At 43.0% G+C, this 20,781-nt stretch overlaps 1 protein-coding gene and 1 long non-coding RNA gene across 7 annotated transcripts in view; one reads left to right on the forward strand and one right to left on the reverse strand.

Annotated features, from left to right (window-relative positions):
* RPS6KA6 (ribosomal protein S6 kinase A6) overlaps positions 1-20,781 on the reverse strand; it is a 98,263-nt gene that overhangs the window by 54,026 nt on the left and 23,456 nt on the right. For 2 of the 5 annotated variants that reach the window (XR_013834758.1, XM_079961655.1), the window contains exon 1: positions 5,912-6,664. The exons of 1 other annotated variant lie outside the window; for it this stretch is intronic. Coding sequence is in view for 3 of the 4 variants with exons in the window: in XM_079961655.1 (XP_079817781.1) it covers positions 5,912-6,085 (174 nt within the window). In the remaining variant the exon portion in view is untranslated. Of the gene's footprint in view, positions 1-5,565; positions 5,704-5,911; positions 6,665-18,021; positions 18,131-20,781 lie in introns of those variants that run through there. 2 more of the 5 variants (XM_079961659.1, XM_079961657.1) reach the window with 2 other exon arrangements.
* On the forward strand, positions 4,616-20,769 carry LOC307207722. 2 transcript variants are annotated; one of them, XR_013834796.1, is made up of 4 exons: positions 4,616-5,454; positions 11,136-11,216; positions 18,041-18,244; positions 19,154-20,769. It is a non-coding gene; the product is annotated as an uncharacterized lncRNA (long non-coding RNA). The 2 variants fall into 2 exon arrangements; XR_013834797.1 differs by lacking the exon at positions 4,616-5,454 and adding an exon at positions 5,653-5,752.

Here is a 20,781-nt window from a genome sequence, read left to right on the forward strand (position 1 = left end):
TATGATTGTAAGAGATATAAATTCCTAAAAGTTCTCTTGCACACACATAGTACTTTTTGGAACATACAACTTTGCCAGGGATGTTCACCATAACTGTGTTCTGTTTTGGTGAACTGTGAACCAAGATAAATGAGAACAGTTTCATAAAATTAATCTAAGCAAAGACCATTGTAAAAAGGCTACTAGAAGAATTTATTTCTATCACATAATGAATATAGGGACAAAGTTGATAATCCAAAGATGCACTCTTCTTTCTCACCAATTCAACAATAAGAACACACACAAAAGAGGCATTGAGCTGGCAAAGCAACAGAAAATGCAAGGTTCAATTCATATTCATGACAATATTTGCTGTTCCAAATCCAACAGCATTGTCCTAAGTAAACATCCTTTTTGTTATGGCCGAATAATTTCATTTCAGGCTACAATGTTAATCTGGCATTTGGCTTCCTCATAAACTTCAAAGAGTGAAGAAAACATTTCCCACGTACAATTCTAATTTTTAGAAAGAATAAAATAAAATAAACTGAAATTTAAGTTTTGCCTTAATAATCTACTAAACCAAACTAAACCAAAAAGCGCTCCCTCTCTCTCATGCACACACACATCAATTTTACATTTTAAATGCATAATCCTGTCTAAACCCCCCCACACACACACACATACACCTCCAGAATATTACAGGAGGAGCAGTTCCTGTAACAGCACCCACATACCAAATGTGCAACTACTTGTAAAGCTCCATTAATTGTCCAACAGTGATGTCTGAGAATGGACACTGAAAATGTTGCATGTGTACCAAGTTTACAAATTTTCCATAACTATCTACAGTGATGCTACCTGCAAAACTCCATTACTTGTGTGATAGCATCTGAGAATGGATACTGAAAATGTTCCAAGTGAATCTTAATCTGTGCTCTGTTAACAAATATACTGTAACTGATTTCAGACATTTCACAATTTTAGCACAGATTCAACAGAGATGTCATCTGTTTCTTTTTGTATCATACATGTATCTGCTCAACATAAAATTAGGAATCAGACTAATAAATTATTTCTAGAGTTACGACTTTAAACCAATGTTAATTTCAAAACATTTCTGGTTGTTTTGATAGTATGCAGAACCTGTACAACAATAGCTAAAGATCCATAAGATTAATTTGATTTACATTTAAATCCTTGATTTTAAAGCAACTAACAATTTTGGAATATTTACAAGTATTTTTTAACATTTAATCTAAAACTCCCAGATTTGTACATAGTAGTAGCCCCATACTCCTAGTACTTCACTGAAAAATGATCCATTATAAGCGATCTTCTAGCAGGTACCAGTTGGTACCTTTCAAATAGTAAGAAGGATAGTGAAGTTGGAGTGGGGGGGGGGAACAGGAGGTATCGCGGAAACAGCACCTGTTTATGCATGAACATTCTACTAGATTTCTGGGTAGGGGAATACAGTGGTACCTCGGATTACAAACTTGATCCATTCCGGAAGTCCGTTCTTAAACCGAAACCATTCTTAAACCGAGGCACACTTTCCCTAATGAGGCCTCCCACTTTATCACTACAGTCTCCTTTCCCTTCCACCCCCACAACAAACACTCTGCGAAGTGAGTGAGGCTGAGAGACTTCAGAGAAGTGCGACTAGCCCAAGGTCACCCAGCAGCTGCATGTGGAAGAGCAGGGACGCAAACCCAGTTCACCAGATTACGAGTCTACTGCTCTTAACCACTACACCACACTGGCACCTAACAATATGCTACTTTGCACACAGGTTCTTTAAAAGAAGGCTAAAGTTGTTTTTAAACAAATGCTGCTATGTTGTATTTTAATAATTTTGAGTGTAAACACTAATCTTGTTTTTATTTAGATACTCAATAATAAATTTTATTATAGTATTTTCCTAAATTACTAAGGAACATACACCATGAGGGGAGTGGGTGGCGCTGTGATCTAAACCACTGAGCCTCTTGGGCTTGCTGATCGGAAGGTCGGTGGTTTGAATCCGCATGATGGGGTGATCTCCTGTTGCTTTGTCCTAGCTTCTGCTAACCTAGCAGTTCGAAAGCACACCAGTGCAAGCAGATAAATAGGTATCACTGAGGCTGGAAGGTAAACGGTGTTTCCGCATGCTCTGGCACTCTTCATGGTGTCCTGTTGTGCGAGAAGAGGTTTAGTTATGCTGGCCACATGACTCGGAAAGCTGTCTGTGGACGAATGCCAGCTCCCTCAGCCTAAAAAGTGAGATGAGTGCCACAACCCCATAGTTGCCTTTGGCTGGACTTGACCATCCTGGGGTCCTTGATCTTTACCTTTTTTTACAGACCATGATTAAGGATTCAATCACACAAATATTTCAAAGTGTATACTGCTATAATACAGAATTGCACAGTAATTCAGTGCTCAGGAAGAGCACTATGAACACATAAACAGTGAAGGTATAAAACACTAAGGATACAATCCTGCACTGTCATGCTGCTTAAATCCCACTGATTTCAATCCTATGCACACTTACTCTAGAGTTCAGCCCCATAATCTGTATGACTTACTTCCATGTATAGAATCTGGTGTTATTTAAAACTTCCTACCTCACAGAGTAATAAACTTTCAATTTATAGTCTCATACATTTACAACATAAAAAAAAATATCATCTTGAGCAATGAATGAGTTCTTCTAATAGAAGTGGACCAATAAAAACACTTGAAGAACAACCAGAGACTAGTCCGACCAGTTTTTGAAACAGTATTTAGATAAGAATATTCATTAACATAGCATATAAATTTGCATTTAAGGCCTATTTTTTATTTATTAAATTTATATATTGCTCTGCATCCGATCTCAGGGCTGTTCACAAGATAAAAATACAGGATAAAAGAACAAAATAAATAGTTAAAACAAAAACAAAACATTAAACCCCCCCCAAACACATATATTCTACTCCCTTCTACCAATCTCAGGAACATGAGGTCTAGCACAAAGTTTCTATATTCAGTGGTATTCTGTACTAGAATATTATTACTTGCACAATGTGAATTTTTTTTAACTCACACTATGCAATCAATTTCCAGCAATAGCTACATTAGGACTAAGGAGATTCCAAGTTGCTGCTTATTTTTTTACCATGAAACTGCTGAGTATCTTTTTTTTTCAAAAAAAGTGTTCCGACATTGTTGAAACTATCAATTTTAATGCATCTAGAATGTTTGTTTAATGACACTTCTGATGGTGCCTGGGACAAAGGGAAAAGTCAGTCAGACTGCTAAAATTAAGCCACTGAAAGCCAAACAAAAGCCATTCTGACAAAAGCTGTTACAACTAGTAGAATGTAAAAGATCCTGACATCAAACAGTATTTGATAACACCCTGGCAATGGTAGTATATGATACAGAAGTTGGGCATACCACTTTACAGAGAAGATTTTATTCATCTGAACAATACTTTGAAGACTCTAACCTTGTACAGTGGTACCACGGTTAAGAACTTAATTCATTCTGGAGGTCCGTTCTTAACCTGAAACTGTTCTTGAAACCTGAAGCACTTTAGCTAATGGGGCCTCCCACTGCCACCGCACCACAATTTCTGTTCTCATCCTGAAGCAAAGTTCTTAACTCAAGGTACTATTTCTGGGTTAGCGGAGTCTGTAACCTGAAGCTTCTGTAACCTGAAGCGTCTGTAACCCGAGGTAGCACTGTACAAGCTGTTTTCCATAATAAATGAGCTCTTGAGAGAATAAAAGGTTTACCAGCTTCTCCTTGGCTTAGAAAGTTACTACATAGGTTCTTAGATCCTCTAAGGACAAATAAGGCTCAAAGTGCAGGTGGTTTATAAGGATAAAGAAGAATCTGAAAGATGGGACAATTGAATGACTTTTAAGCTGAACCAGTCTTAAAGAGATGTTTAAGGAGTGGGGGCTTGTTTTGAGTGAAGCTTGGGGTGGGGGGTCAAGACAATGTTTAAGAACACATGATGCAGCACCCTTGCTGAAGCTATGCAGGTCTAAGTCTAATGCACTGCCTCACTGCGAGGCCATCTGGGACACCCAGAGCTCTATTAACACAGTAAAAAATATAGTGAATTTTATTTGAGGTGCTTGAAAGTAGTAAAGCAAAATCAGCTAAGACAAAAACAGCATAACATCTTCCAAAGCAGATGCATCCAGAAAGGGTCATTAGTAATTCCTTATTTTTATTGCTAAGTTTTGCAGAACATTCCTTATGTCTGTTCCCAATTTATGTAGTTGACAGATGTCACCACACCTCTTGTTTTTAAAATGGAATGTTAGCATCACTCCAGTAGGACTGATACAGGAAATATGGCAGGAATCTATAGGTCATTAGGGCTACTTAGAGGAGACACCTCAAGGGCAAAGAGCAGCCTCTTTTGAGAAGTTCAAACAAAATTTGTGGAATGGAAAGGGCAATTTGGAGCCTTTCAGAATTAGGATATTAGATGCAAACCATAGCAAGATATTTCAGCAACAAATTCAAAATAGTTCATCTTCTTAAGTCAACAAACACTGAAGCAAAGAGGAGTAACTCACTACTGCACCATGGTGCCAAATATGTTTTAATGCTGAAGTAAAAGAGGTAATTTTTGTGAGAGTGAAGTATTAGTTAAGTAAGAACGAACTCAAGAGTCAGTGCCTTGTTGTGAAGGGGAGACAGCTAGCAGGATAGAGGAAGGATGCATCAGACCTTGATGTCTGGGACTAACTACCAGGAGAACTAAGGTGAACAAAGTAGGAAGTGGTTGTCAATAAAAATAGATGGAGATGGATATAGAAGTGTAGAATGGAGGCATCTGGCAACTGTTTAGAACCAAGCATCTTTAGGACGCAGAGGTTAATTTGTCAAGGTAAGGATGAAAGACAAACAGATGTGGACAGGATCTGCCTTGGAGAGGAATCTATCTGGTAAAAGTACTTCAGTGGAAAAAAAAGTGAAACCTGAGGCAGCAATAGGTAGATGGATAAGAAGAAAATGATAAGGCAATACTTGTTTGAAAACCAAGTGGTTGTAGAAAGGGGGGGACAGTTTTCAGAGACTTTTGGGTGTCACTGGATCCCGTGCAGTAAAAGAACAGAGACCTGGAATTCGGAGCTAGAGAAGATCGAAAAGAGAAACAAAAGGGAACAGCTTTCCGTTTCAGGATTCCCTCACATTCCAGTGCAAAAAGTGAGTTAGCTCTAAAATTCCCGTTCTCTGATGGGGCTGCTAAATCGACTTTTGAGTAAGTCGAGGTTCTTAGTCCTCTCAGGGGGGCAAGGGCAATTAGCAAGGCAGGAGTTAGTGATAGAAGGTGCCAGCCAAGAGGGCAGGAAAACGGCGAGCGGAGGATGCGCGCAAAGAAGAGATAAGAGAATGACAGCGCAAGTTCAGCTGTTGATGGATGGAGGAATCTATAGAGGATTGACAGGGAGGCATGATGGAGAGGGACAGGTCAGAATAACGAGGGTATTAAAAATAACTAAATAAGGAGGCGGCAGGTAAGCAAGCAAAAGACAGGTTGAAGGACCAGGTGGAGTCAAGGGAGATGGGGGGGGGGGGGTTTCGCATGAAAGATACCGTAGGGAACGCATGAAAACGGGATGGGGGGTGTCGAGTCGGTGTCACGAAACTCCTCTCACGACCCGGCCGCCCCCCGCCGGCCCCTTCTCCCTCAGACCCCTCCGGAACCGGTTCCCGCATCCCGCATCCCTGCGGGGAGAGGAGGAGACGAAGCACCGAGGGATGGGAGAACAGCGGCAAGCCGGTACTTTCCCCTCCGCCTCCCTCACTGCCCACCACCGGCAGCGCCACGCACGCCCCCTCCTCTTAAGCCGGCGCTGCCTCTGCCTGCCGCCCGCCCGATCCCCCCTCAGAACCTTTTACCTCAAGTTCCCTCAGAAAACCCAGCCCGGGACTCCCTCACCTCTCCGCCTGGGCTGCTGCTGCTGCCGTCGCCTCCTCCTCCGCCGCCGGAGATCTCCATGAGGCCGGCGGCGGCGGCGGCAGGAGGCGGGGGCGGAGGAGGGCAGGAGGAGGGCTCCGCTTCGGGCTCAGGCTGAGGCTCCTCCGCGCCCTCCGGCGGCGCGAAGGGCACCATGACTGTGTGGCGGCGGCGGCGGCGGCGGCGGCTGTCGTCGTCGTCGTCCTGGTGGCGGCCGCCGCGCTCCTCCTCCACCTCCGCCTCCTCCGCCTCTCCTCCTCGTTCTCGCCCAAGCGGCGCCGCGGCGGGCAGGGACGGGGCAGCCGTTCATGCTCTTCCCCTCCCCTCGTGCTGAGGGGACGGGAAGGAGGAGGAGGGGGAGGGAGAAAGGAGGGAGCTTCGCCCTCCCTCGCTCGCTCGCCTTTCCCCTAGTCAGCCGAAGCCTCCAAGGCTGTTGCGGTTTCGCTCATCGCTCCCAGCCTTTCCATGCAGTGGCCCGTCGAGGAGGAGGAGCTGCTGCTGCTGCTGCTGCTACCCGGGCAGGCGGGGGCGGCTCCGTGTTACGCCGACCTCCCCTCCTCCTCCTAACATGGCGGGAGGAGAAGGCCGTCGCTAAACCGGCGTCTCTGCTTTGGTGGGCTGTTGGGTGAGGGAGGAGTGATGTCAGGCCCGGGTAGAGGAGAATTCCCCCTGCGGGAGGGGGGAGTTGCGAGCATCACGCGTAGGGTGGTGGGAGGGGGTGAGAAGGTAGAGTTGGGGAGGGAGGGGGAGGTGTGGCGTCAGCGATTGCGTGGGCTCGGGGAAAGGTGACGTCGGTGGCGATGACGTCGGCACCCGCCGCTTTTCCACCGCCACCCATCTCGTCTTCCTCTCTCTTCCCCCCCCCCCCACCACCACCACCGCACCATCACCGAAATGTGCAACGCTGCTCGGATCAGAGGAGGAGGGAGATTTTACTGTTTTAAATAATAAAGGCTATTTTATACTCGAGATGAGTTTTGGGTTGGGTGAAAGGGGTAGCGGAGGGGGGGGGGGCGGAGGCGACAGGCAAGCAGTGGAAGAACTAATTTCCTTTTTAAAAAAATAAATAAATAAATAAATAAATCCAGATGCTGTTGAGACAGTCGTGCTGCTGTTGCAACTGAAGCACCCTGAAAGGCTGGTGCCGCACAGTAAACCGGTTAGGGCTGCAGCTCCAAACGTTTGCTTCCCACCCCCACCCCCTTCAATGTTCCATTTAGTTATTTCGTGGAATTTGCCTACCTCTTGACTAAGAAGAAGAAACCTCAAAGCCGTTTACAAAAAGAATAAAACAATAACATCAATAAAACAGCTGCGACATATTAAAAGAGTGATTAAAAAATAGCTATAAGCTAAGGACCAACCAAGTTAAAACACACCAACGTGCTACATATTTGGGCAGGCTTGCCTAAACAAGAATGTTGGGTTTTGTGTTGTTGTTTTAAAAACGCAGGCTTCAAAAAGAGTACAGTGAAGGCACCTGTCTGACGTCAATAAGTGCTGCCACACGTAAGGTGGATTTCTTACAAGTGGAGAATGGGTATTATGTGGCACCTGTAGCAGTGCCAGTTCCACAGATCAAATTCAAATTCAAAATGTTTATTCGGCTTTACGCCCATCATGAAACACAACACAACAAAACAAATCAAATAAAACAGCGGATTCGTACAAGCCACAAGTAGTATAGCACAGTTTACAACTCACAAAGACAAATATCAGCCATTCATAGGAAAAGTTTAAGATTAAAATTAAAATTAAAAAAATTTTGCACTACACTAAAATCAGTATCTGATGTCGTTATAAAAAATTCTTATAACTATCAATAATCAGCTAACATTCCATTCCGTCTCTTGTATGAGAGGACGGCTGTTAGGAATTTAGCAACCTGTAGGGTAATATAAGGATCCACATCTTGAGGAACCCAGGCAAGCTGTAGGTCTACTGGTTTGTCAGCCATTGGCTGGATTATGGAGTTTAGTATGCTAGCACGGGCTGAACTGTACAAAGGGCAAATAAACATAACATGATATAGAGATTCAGATGTTTTCATTTCACAAGCACACGTTGAAAGGACTTGGCCCTTAGTGAATCTATGTCTCAGCACGTTTGTTGGAAAGACATTAAACCTAGCTCTAATGAAGGCATATCGGTGAGACGCGGCCATAAGCGATGTTAAGTAGGACGGAGTGCGGTAGATAGGGGTTATGCCGAAATTTAATGGCGAACAGGCTCCACCACCAGCTACAAAATTTTGGTATAGCTCCGCATCATCCAGCCTTTGCTTTATACACCTTTTTGCCACATTTAGATCCAGTTTGAGCAATTCAGTGGGTGAGATCTCATAGTACTGCAATTTGGCAAGGATTTTTCCTGACCACAAATTTGTGAAGTCATCTCGCCACATGCATTGAATGAGATAGTGGTTCGGGAGTTTATGCCATAGGGATATCCAATAGATCAAAACTCTCCTCCATATAACTAACTCCACTGACGGGATCTTCATTTCTAAACGAATAGCCGCGTTACTTACGCATGTTGGTAATTTTAAAAGTCGGCGTAAGAATTGGCTTTGAAGTGACTCTAATGGTGAGAGGTTTGCAAAGGCAGCCCATAAAGGTGCAGCATAGGCCATTGTGGCCGTCACTTTGATGCTATACACTTTTAGGGCCGCAGGGATGAATAAGGCCCCCTCAGAGTAGAAAAAATGAAGGAGGGAGTGTGAAAGGGCTTTTGTCTTGTTTTGAAGATATTCAACATGTGCTTTCCACCCTAAATTATATTGAAAATAAATTCCCAAATATTTAAATTTGTGTACTTGTTCAATTTTCGTGCCCTCCAGTTTCCATGAATAAAGTTTTCGACTCCTTGAAAATATCAGTACTTTGGACTTGGTGTGGTTAATAGACAGATGATTAGAATGGCAATATGTCGCAAAAATCTTTAGTGCCCTCCTTAAACCCACTCTGGAGTAAGAGAGTAGTACAGCATCATCTGCATAAAGAAGTAAAGGACAACGGTAATCTGCTATACGAGGGGAGTGGATAAATTTATGTGAGACGGCTAATGGGTTCCTCATATCACTGATAAATAAGTTAAAAAGAAGCGGCGCTAAAATACAACCCTGGCGTACACCCTTATTTACTGGCACTGGGTTAGTCAGGTCTCCAGCAGGAGATAATCTCACCCTGGCCACGGACCCGGCGTGAAGTTGGGAAATAAGCCACAGGATCCTTCTATCTATTCCCCAACTGGCAAGTTTATCCCATAGTAATTTCCTCGGGATACTATCAAACGCAGCTTTCAAATCTATGAAAGCTGCGCAAAGTTGGCCCCGTCTAGGTGTTGAGTATTTCCGGGCTAGGTGATAAAGAATAATTGCCTGGTCTGTTGTGGATCGGTTTAATCTAAATCCAGCTTGCTCATGTCCAATCAGGTCAGCCTCAACTGACCACTTCATCAACCTTGCCAGCAAAAAACGGGCATATATTTTCCCAATGGACGATAGCAGACTGATGTTCCGATAATTCCCTGGGTCACCGGGAGGGCCTTTTTTGTAGATAGGAATTATAATGGCCTCCTTCCACATTCCTGGAATTAAGCCCGTGGCATTTATTGCGTCGAACGTTTTAGCTAAAATCCCTGCCCACCATGCCGAATGAAGCTTTATAGCCTCAACAGGGACCAAATCTGGCGCAGGGGCCTTACCAGTTTTCAGCTCAGCTATCAATTCTAGGATTTCAGCAGGGTCGGTATTAGGCCAGACGGGAAGGGGATTAGAAGGTCTCCAATGAGTGGCCGGAGCTTCTACCACTGAGAAATATTTTCTCAGGAACTGCTCCCATGTAGGGGCCGGGATCACCGTTAAGGGATATTTTGTGTTTCTTCCCTTTATTAAGGACCAAAATTTCCGGGAGTTATGAGATTTTGAGGCAGAAATTATAGTCTGCCAACGATTTAAATGCCATTCCCGTTTGGCCGATTTCTGGGCCTGTTTGTATGCTTTTTTAGCCAGGGAATAAGATGGAGGTAAGGCCGGAGCACCGGAATGTTTATAGTCATTATATATTGTATGTAGATGGAGTCTGGCTAGCTTGCAAGCAGAGTTGAACCAAGGGGCGCCAAATTTAAAATAATCGTTTTTAACTCCATGGGTTGGAGAAGTAAAAAAGCGAGTTAAAACTTCTATCAGACAAGAAAAAAAATTCATACAGGTAATAGGATCACACGGGACTATTCCTACATCCGGCTGGTCACCAGGAAACTTTTCTCTGATAAAATCCATATATCTATGAGCAAGGGCAGGGGACCATCTAGTCCCCTTTATTTTACTGGAGGACTCCACAGTCACCAGGATTGGGTGGGAGCGGTCGAGCAACTGCCAGTCAACACATAACTTGGTTGTCAGGGGAAGATGGTCACTAAATTGGGCATCCACAGATCAAAGCAAGTCAGGTATATGGCGTAAGGCAATCTCACACGTAAACTGCTCCCAAGTTGTTAAAGGTTTTACATACTTGAACTTGGCCCAGTAGCAAGTCAACAACCAGTATAGGTCTCTGAGCACAGGCATTATATGCTGACAAGGTCTCACTCCTGCCAGCAGTTGTGCCACAGCCTTCTGCATCAAGTGCAAAGGAAGCCCCATATGGAGCACATTGTTGTAATCCAATCTTGGATGTAAGCAATGCATGAACTACTGTGGCCAAGCTTTCCCAGTCCAAGGTGCTTCTAGCCTCTGAGGCTGCCTTGGTCTCCAGTGACAAAACTCCAGTGACAAATCCAGGCAAACCCCCAGACTGTCAACCTGCTCCTTCAAGGGAAGTGCAACCCTATCCAGAAAAGGCAATTGACCAATTTCTCAGACATGGGAACCACTCACCCACAGTGCCTCTGTCTTGCCAGGATTCAAGTTCAGCTTGTTTTTCCTCATCCATCTCATCACTGTCTCCAAGCACTGGTCTAGGTACTGCATGGCTTCTCCCTGTTCAGATGCTCGCTCCAAAAAGTGGCCTAAATTATATTGAATGAATGCACTTACTAGAGAATGTGCTTACCAAGTCCCAATGAACACAGGAAGCAGATCCTGTAAAATTAAGTTGCAGCAAGAGTCTTTGACGATTTTGTAGTCTTAAGACAACTACCTCTCTGAAGTAAAAAGTGATGGGTGAAAAGATATATGCAAACTGGGACCTTTCTTCCACACCAGGTTTCAAGGACCTGCTTCTAAGAATGTTCAGAGTGCCTTTCTCCAACACTAAGGCCTGTGTACTTTACTGCTGATTGCAAGGTGGGTAACCAGTAAGACACTGGGCTTAGTGCCACATGCAAAGTTCAGTTTTTGCCACACCGTATTATCCCTATCTCCATAAGCTCTTGATGGGAAATGTGATGTATCACAAGACAAATTCTGTATGCACTGGTTGAAGATACGCACTGGTTGGCTGAAAGTTGGCGGAATAATATTTATATAATACTTACCCCCAAATGCTCAAAGAGTGTCACATGAATTCTGATAGTTATTGTTAGAACATCCCTGCAATGTGAGTTACTATTATTATCTTTGCCATATTGGGGGTGGGAAAGGTTTATTATTATTTTTTTAAAATAATATTTATTGAACATTTTCAAATATAACAGAAAAATGAAAAAAAAGAAAAAAGAAAGAAGTTTTATATCCTTATTTTCATTAACATCCTTCCAGGACTTCCCCTCCCCACCCCCTCTTGTATTCCAATTCCTTCAAATAAATTCAACAAGTTCTTACCCCAAATTTTAAACTTATTACAATTAACCCAATGTTAAAAATGTTTTTCCCTCCCCTAAAAATCGACCTCGCTCCCTTCCACGAGTTCCCCTTTTAAATATGCAGAACAAATTAAATTAAAAGAAAATAGAAAAAAGAATAAAGTATAATTTAACACCCTTTGGATTCCAAATTTCCCTCCCCCCTTTTCCGATTGCGTTCCCCAATGTCCATCAATGCCTGTTGTCGTCCTGGAGATCCCACATCTAGGCCGAGATCCTTGCCAAGTCCACTTTGCCGTCTTTTTAATAGTCTTTGCCGTCTTTTAGATCATCTTTAGTTTCGAACGTCCAATCTTGGAAAGACTTTATCTCAAAAAAGGACCATTTCTTCCATCCAGATCTCTATATTTAAGAGTAAAAACTCCAATTTTGTTTCTTTAGACCTTTCAAATCTGGATGTCCCAAATGTTCCCACTTCCAGCTTTATCCAATTCTTGTTGTTCATATTATTCTTATTATTCTCTCTCCTCACTTTTCTCCAATTTCTTTTCCTGCTCTCCTGCAAAAATGTTCCAATTCCAAAAGCTTCTAAATCCCCTACAGAGGCTTTGTTATTCAGGAACAAAACTTTACGTCAAGTCCCTTCCATTCTTCAATAGATAAGTCTATTGTCTCCTTTAGTGTAGAGACCTCTGTAGACAAAATAGTGTTCCATTTCTGCAGTTTCCCAGGAGATAAAAAGTCCAATTCAAATTCCATACCAGCAATGCTTGTAATGTCCCACAGCCCCTCTAGAGGGATTATAATAACTCAGTTTCCTTCCAGATCACACCCAACAGTCAAAATAGCTTGTTATTCCTTGTTTTAAACAATTTATATCTAATTTGTAACAAATGTAACCGGCAAAGTCCTCGTAACAAAGTTCTCTTTTTTTTTATTCTTCAGCTTTGACAGCTCCTTTGACAGCTGTCAAAGCCTCTGTTTCTCCTCTCCCGGCACTCTCACGGTCCGCTCCCGGTTCCCGGGGGGGGGGGGTTGCATTTTAGCTCAGGTTCTACTTTTCTCCTCCAGCCCAGTCTTATAATTTTCCATCGTGAAATTAATAACTTTATCAAACTTAGGTAGCACTCGATCTTAGTTGTTAAATCCTTTGCTTTAACTCCTCTACGACAGGGGGGAGGCTGACTTCCTTTTTGCACCTCCCCCGCTCGCTCCGAATTTAAAATTTAAAATCTTTTCCCTTTTTAAGTCCAGTTTCCAATTACTCACGGGTTGTTCTTTTAATCCGAATTTTCAATAGAAGAAGTCAGCGCTCTCCGCCAAATGGCATGCAGCTTCGCTCGGCAGGGGAAGCGGAGGACTCATAGCACCACACACACCCCTGGCACCCACTCCGCAGCCTTTAAAAAGGCTCCTTCGTGAGTCGGGGGGCGCAAACGGTGCCCGCCGAGTCACCATGCCCATGGGTTTCAGCGCCCATGGTTTTTGAGGGTCCCCGCGACGCCGATGCGGTAGAACCCAGCCCCTGCCGAGCAGGCTCCCTCCAGAGCTCGGAGGGAGTCCGCCATTCGGCGATGGCGCCAACCCGGAAGTCGGGGGTGGGAAAGGTTTAGTGACAGCAGGCATACAACTAACTCATTCTTCTTTCGTAAAGTAGATTCAAAGCTATTTAGAACTTAAAAGTTAAGAACCAGTACCTTGAATTGTGCCTGAAACTGAATAAGCGTACAATGTAATTCTTTATGAATTGATCTAGTAATATGCATCCTGCTATCCACACCAGGCAGAATTCAGCTTCAAGAATTCTGAAGTTTCTAAGTCATCTTCAAGGGCAGCCCCACATATAATTTACCACAGCAGTACAACTGGAAGACTAACAGGGCTGGAAGACTCACCATAGCTAGGCTATCCCTAACCAGGAATGGCTACAACTTGGCAAATTAACCTAAGTTGGTAAAAGGGACTTAGTACCACTCCAGGTTTCATTAACAGAGCTGGATCAAGGAGTATTCCCAGACTGTGCACCTGCTCTTTCAGAGGGAGTGCCAAAACATTCAGAACAGGAAAAACAGCAAGCTCCCAGACCTGAGAACCACCTACCCATAGCACCTTAATCTTGTCAGGATTCAGCATCAGTTTCTTGGCCCTTATCCAGCCCTTTACCTAATCCAGACAACAGTTCTGAAATCCTTTGAGATGTTTGTAGGCTGTCAACTTCCCACACACCTCTCCCTGGCATTTTTCCCTTTTCTTCAGCCTTCCAACCTTTTGCCATCGCGTTCATCCTGCTTGTCTCTACCCCTTGCTTATAATATATTTGCTTTTGGGTGAAAGGCAGTGGTTGCGGCAGAGCAACTGCTTAGGCAGTACTAATTATCTGGGTTTAGCCCACGTTTTGGGACTGAACCAGCCTTGATCTCCCTGATAGATGTCCTTTATGAAAAGCAACCCTGTGTTACTCAATCTTTAAGTGGTGTTTGATACCATTAACCATTGTATCCTGGACCAGTTGTTCAGGATGCCTATCAGAATCGCTGTATTACTTCAATTCCTGCCTGTGTTGCTGAGTCCAAAGAGCATTGGCAGAATGCTCCTTGGTGGCTGTCATTGTGCTATGGGGTTCTGCAGGGCACTATTTTGTCCCCAATGCTATTTAGCATCTAAATAATTGAGTCAGGAGCAGTCATTCAGAGTTTTGGAGCACAGTGTCATCAGTACTCTGATGACACACAGCTCTATTTCTCCATAACATCTTAATCAGGACTGGCTGTGCGAGCCCTGGACCAATGCCTGAATGCAGTGAAGGACTGGCTGAGAGCCAATAAATTAAAATGAGAATCATTGAATTGTAGAGTTCGAAGAGCCCACATGGATCGTCTAGTCCACCCCCTGCAATGCAGGAATCTTCTACTCAACATGGGGCTCAAACCTACGACCTTGAGATTATGAGCCTCATGTTCTACTGACTTTATGTTTTGCACCACATTGATTTATATGCAGTGGCTATCTATAAATATTTTAAATAATTAATAAATAACTGTTTAGCTATAATTACTCAATGCCTACATCATTTCCCACGTTATTTGGCTCTAGAGTATTGGTCCAACAAGTAGATTAGGACCCACACATGGTCTGATTTATGGTGGGTCTCATCTGTTGTGCTAGATTTCTGTTTGTTTTTTTAAGAGTAGCAGGAAGGGAGAGTGCTCTTGTGCTTGAATCCTGCTTGTGGGTTTTCCACAGGCATCTGATCAGCCACTGTGAAAACAGATGGGCCATTGGCCTGATCCAGCAGGCTCTTCTTATGTTCTTATCAACATTAAGATGAAATCTTTAAAAGGCTGGTGTTTACTACTCTGGATGCTTTATAATAAACCTTATAAAGCCTGTTCTCAATCCTTTGTAATGACTCTTCCTGAGCTGAGATGCCCTGCAATCAAGCCCAAGTTTGCCTTTGGATGTGTGAAAATGCAAGCAATGTAGAGAGGTGTATGTTTTCCAGAGATGTGCATTCTGCAGATTTTCACACTTCTGACTGTGCATTCCCTTTCTCTGAATATTGTGGTCTCTTGTTAGGCTTCCAACATTTGCATTTGTATCTGTAGATGTGTGCAGCCAACCATGGCCTCACAAAGTAATATGATAAGGGCCCAAAGATGCAAATCCCCAGTTTTCAATTGAGGCATGGCTAGGCTTCAGCAAAAATTTTAGCACCATTCCTATGATTAATTCTCTCTCCCACCATTTCCTGTGACATAGCAGAGGAAACAATCACTGCAGCCACTTGTTTGGGCATCTGGCTTGGCTTCTTTGTAGGAGCTAAAAGGTGTAGGAGAAGCAATATTTATTCCTCCTGCCCATGTCATTTCCTTGAAACAATCTGTGCCCAGTGACCTTAAAAACTCATGCTTGGGTGATTAACTAGAAATACCTAATGCAAGGCAGGGACTGTTTTGGGCAGATTTGCACAAATACTATGTTTGTACCACATTTGTGATGGTACACACTACACAAACAGGGCTCCTCCAGTCCAGATGACCATTCATTCTGATTCGCTTACACAGTGATTAGACTATGTCCAGTCTTTATTGAGCATTCATTCTAATTTTGTAGGTAGTAGTTACACGACAATGAATATTCATCCTGGATTGCTTGCAGGTGTTTACACATGTTCCCATTGATTATGTTTTCCCCACACTTTTCAGTATTTGCACATTATTTTCCTAATAGCAAAAGTCATTAAAAGTCATCATCTGAGGCCTTCCTTCATGTGCCTCCTCTGAGAGAGATCTAGAGGATGGCAATAAGAGAATGGGCATTTTCTGTAATGGCACCCTGTTTGTGGAATGTTCTCCCCAGGGGGGTTCACCTTTAGGCACCATGCAAAAACATTCCTCTCCTCCCAGGTCTTTGGCTAATTAAACAATCTATGACCTTTTACACTATGAGAGGACGTTATTTTTGTTTGTTATTATGGTATGTATTTTGTGTTTTTTTTATTGTAACAAATCTTTGAATGAAAAGGCAGCATAGAAATTTAATAAATAAGAATAAGAATATTAAGAAATGGTTTTGTTGCATTAGGAATGCAGAGCATTGAATCCAGTTTAATTGTACAAGCTTAAATTTCCAGTAAGCATTTGAATCTAATAATAATAATGAGAGTCATATGTAAAACATTTATTTCTGCTCTCCACTGTTTCCCAGCTACAAACAAGGATACATCTCTGTGCTTTACCTAACACATAATATTTTCCCCTATCCCCCTTCAACCCCATCAAGGCACTTTATTTTTAGGGCTACAGCGCTTAGTATATTACTGTAATTTGTTAGACTAAAAGCATCTTTCCTCAATTAATCAAGTAAAAATTGCCCTGATTCAGCGCGCGCGCTTATGTGTGTGTGTGTGTTATGAAAACCTAATAAACTACCACAGAAATTCCAGAGGATTACCAACAATCCAGAATTAAATATATTATGAATCAAGGTTTTCAAATCATCACACACACACACACACACAGAGAGAGAGAGAGAGAGAGAGAGAGAGAGAGAGAGAGAGAGAGAGAGAGAGGGAGGGAGGGAGGGAGGGAGGGAGGGAGTTTTAGCCAACTAAATGTTACTCAAAGTAGATCCACTGAAATTAGTGGAACTAAATTACTCATGTTCATTAATTTCAATGGGTAAATTCTGAGGAGGACTAACATTGGATATAAGCTAGCTAGCTAGGAAAACTGAAGATAATAAGCATCATCTTTCACTTTTGTCTTATATAGGAAGGAATGTGCCTTCTGAGATTATGCCTGCTATAACTCACGCATGCATCATTTTAAAACAAAGAATGCATGTTTTTGGCATCATACATATATTTGTTTCTTGTTGTTGTTGCTTAGTCGTTTAGTCGTGTCCGACTCTTCATGACCCCATGGACCAGAGCACGCCAGGCACTCCTATCTTCCACTGCCTCCCGCAGTTTGGTCAAACTCATGCTTGTAGCTTCAAGAACACTGTCCAACCATCTCATCCTCTGTCATCCCCTTCTCCTTGTGCCCTCAATCTTTCCCAACATCAGGGTCTTTTCCAGGGAGTCTTCTCTTCTAATGAAGTGGCCAAAGTATTGGAGCCTCAGCTTCACGATCTGCCCTTCCAGTGAGCTCTCAGGGCTGATTTCCTTAAGAATGGAGAGGTTTGATCTTCTTGCAGTCCATGGGACTCTCAAGAGTCTCCTCCAGCACCATAATTCAAAAGCATCAATTCTTCGGTGATCAGCTTTCTTTATGGTACAGCTTTCACTTCCATACATCACTACTGGGAAAACCATAGCTTTAACTACACGGACCTTTGTTGGTAAGGTGATGTCTCTGCTTTTTAAGATGCTGTCTAGGTTTGCCATTGCTTTTCTCCCAAGAAGCAGGCGTCCTTTAATTTCATGGCTGCTGTCACCATCTGCAGTGATCATGGAGCCCAAGAAAGTAAAATCTCTCGTTGCCTCCATTTCTTCACCTTCTATTTGCCAGGAGATGATGAGACCAGTGGCCATGATCTTCATTTTTTTGATGTTGAGCTTCAGACCACATTTTGCGCTCTCCTCTTTCACCCTCATTAAAAGGTTCTTTAATTCCTCCTCACTTTCTGCCACCAAGGTTGTGTCATCTGCATATCTGAGGTTGTTGATATTTCTTCCAGCAATCTTAATTCCGGCTTGGGATTCATCCAGCCTAGCCTTTCGCTTTTGTTTCCTTATGCAAGTTTAATTGACTACAGTTCATACAATCAAATGATTAAATGTCTTTAATGTTCTCTACCTGTTGTATTTACTGTATATTTTGCTGCCATTGTGTTGTCCTTACCTGGGTACCCCACTTCCAGTGGAGAGGCATCACCAGCTTCTGGGGATCTCATTCTACCTAGCTGCTGCCAGGAGGATCACTGCTGCTGAGTTGGAAAGGGAACTAGAGGTGCAAATGAGTGCTGGAGGATAAAGCGGGGGGACACACAGATGATCCTGGGAGGTTTTCCAAGCACAAAAACAAGAAACCTAGTTGATTTCAACAAGAGAGGAGGGGTTTGAAGGTGAGTAGCTTTCCTTGGATTTTCAGCTGTGTGTGGTTTTTTGGAAACCAATCAAAAGATGTTCTATAAGACTCTCTCTCTCTCTCTCTCTCTCTCTCTCTCTCTCTCTCTCTGTATATATAATAGAAATAGGTGAAGGCAAGACATCTGCACATTCCAGAGGTCCCAGGTTTCTGAACAGCAGGTGTGGTGAGCCACTCCCTTGTTCATGACAATGAAGAGATTGTGGTGGGTAGTGTTCTCCCATTGGATTTTGTCCTCTGATGTCAAGTCTCTGCATAAATGCTATGCTTGTTTACAGGCAAAACAAAATGGAAACTGTATGAGCCAAGGTAGCAGGGCAATACCTGGCAACACCTGTTTACAGACAGACCTTAAAATTTCATGGAAATGTTGCCCTTTAAGATTGGCTCTTCCAACGCACATTTGAGTGTCTTGATAGTTTTGCTTTCATACGGCATCACTTGCAACTTTAGAGCATCACAGAAAAAGCTAGCAAGTGAAAACAAGGCACTTGGGTCTGTCATTCCCCCCTCCCTATTTTTTTGTAACATTGGCAAGAATGATGGAACAATCTGGTCCACCACATGGTTCAGGAGAAGATTTTCTCTCTCTTGTTCAAAGGCAGTGTTCACATTTGTAAATCTGGGTACAGGCTCCAGGCTGTTGTAGCGTTGTTTATCTGAAAATGTTGGGAAGAACTACATGTTTTATTCAACTAACCATAATAATACACTGTAACACAGCTATGTGATTCTAAAAGAGAATTGCAGTTCATGGGTGCTGATATATCTGCCTTCATGTAGTCATATCACAAATGACAATATGAGTTCTTTTAGCAAAATATATATGGTGACTACTTCTGAAGTTTAGAAATTTGGACTGAATGTTGTTTGTTTGTTTTTAAAGGGAATTTGCAGCAGCATTTGGCAGGTTGCAAGAAAACTCAACCTAGAATTCAAAACAATCATGGATGTAGGTCATGGGACTTTGGGACACAAGTATCACAGGTGAAGATAACCAGCAAGCAAAGTAAACCATGAGCAGCAAGCCCAAAATAAACCTTGGTTTCTGCTCATTGTTTGGTGAGAAACAAACCATAAGCACTGGTTCAGATATAATGGTAAGCAAGCCTATGAGTTGTTTGTCCTACCTTTTTCTCCAAGGAGCTCAAGGGGGTATACATGGTTCTCCTTCTCCTCATTTAAGCTTCACAACAACCCTGTTAGGCTGAGAGACAGTGACTGGCACGTCACCCAATGAGCTTTATGGCTGAGTAGGGATTTTAACCCTGGTCTCCCAAGTCATGGTCTAGCATTCTAACCACTACACCACACTAGCTTTCACTGTGTCAGAATCTGGGGAGAAGCATAGGAGCCAGCTTTGGCCCCCACAATAAAGTATTTGAGGCTGGGCCCCCACACAGTTGATGGGCATTCCCATTCGAATGGTGTGTGTGCACTGTGCCATGTGATCAGTTATGCAGGGTGGGGCTTATCTGGGCCCCCACAATATTTTATTCAAGTTGGCACCCCTGGGAGGAAGTGAACCTGGCACTAGTCATAAGCAGCACGCACACACACACCCCACTGCTCATTCTCTAAATATTTCCCACCCTTATGTTACAGGGAAGACCTCAAAAGCAGTTAATCCTAAAGCAACAACATTTCCCCATATTTTCCATGATGAATTACTGTCCATTGGCACATATATTGGTCTGTATTCAAGTAACTAATCTCTCTTGTGGCCAAACAAAGCACTTTCCCACTAATTTTTTCACCACTGTTAATTCATCTACAATCACATTAAAGGTTAAATTGTTGTCCATCTGGATGTTGTCCTTTATCAGACTCTCCTGCCTTGTCCTGCTGACAAATTTCAATATGTCCAGTATGTCCAGATCATGGGTATCCTTAAATCTACTGGCAGTTCTGCAAAAGGTCCTTTCTTCCTCTCCTTCCCACTCTTGGCATAGATTGAGCTAACTCCTTCCATCATACAAATTGCTAATCAAAGGTCTCCAGAGATATGATCAAGAGGGTCAATCCATTCAGACTGTCTGCCAGTAATTCCCTTTCCACCTCTTCCCGGCCCAACCCAGTCACAGAACAGCTGTGGTATGAAAAGAAATAAAAGCAAACAATGAAACATATCCTCGAAGTGTCCCTATTTTCCAGGGACAGTCCTGGATTTACAGAAGCTGTCTTGGTTTCTGATTTGATCCCGGAATGTCCTGCTTTTTTAAGGATGTCCCTATTTTCATTGGAGAAATGTTGGAGGCTATGGAGTCATGTGCCCCGCTCCCGAGCAAAGGAAATAAGTAACTATACAACCTTTAGAAGACATATGAAGACAGTCCTGTGAAGAGAAGATTTTAATGTTTAATGTTCTATTATGCTGTGGTTTAAACCACAGAGCCTAGGACTTGCCGATCAGGTCAGTGGTTCGAATCCCTGCGACGGGGAGAGTTCCTGTTGCTCGGTCCCTGCTCCTGCCAATCTAGCAGTTCAAAAGCACGTCAAAGTGCAAGTCAAAGT

The sequence above is a fragment of the Podarcis cretensis genome, assembly GCF_951804945.1.
Source record: "Podarcis cretensis genome assembly, chromosome: Z".
Lineage (NCBI taxonomy): Eukaryota > Metazoa > Chordata > Lepidosauria > Squamata > Lacertidae > Podarcis > Podarcis cretensis.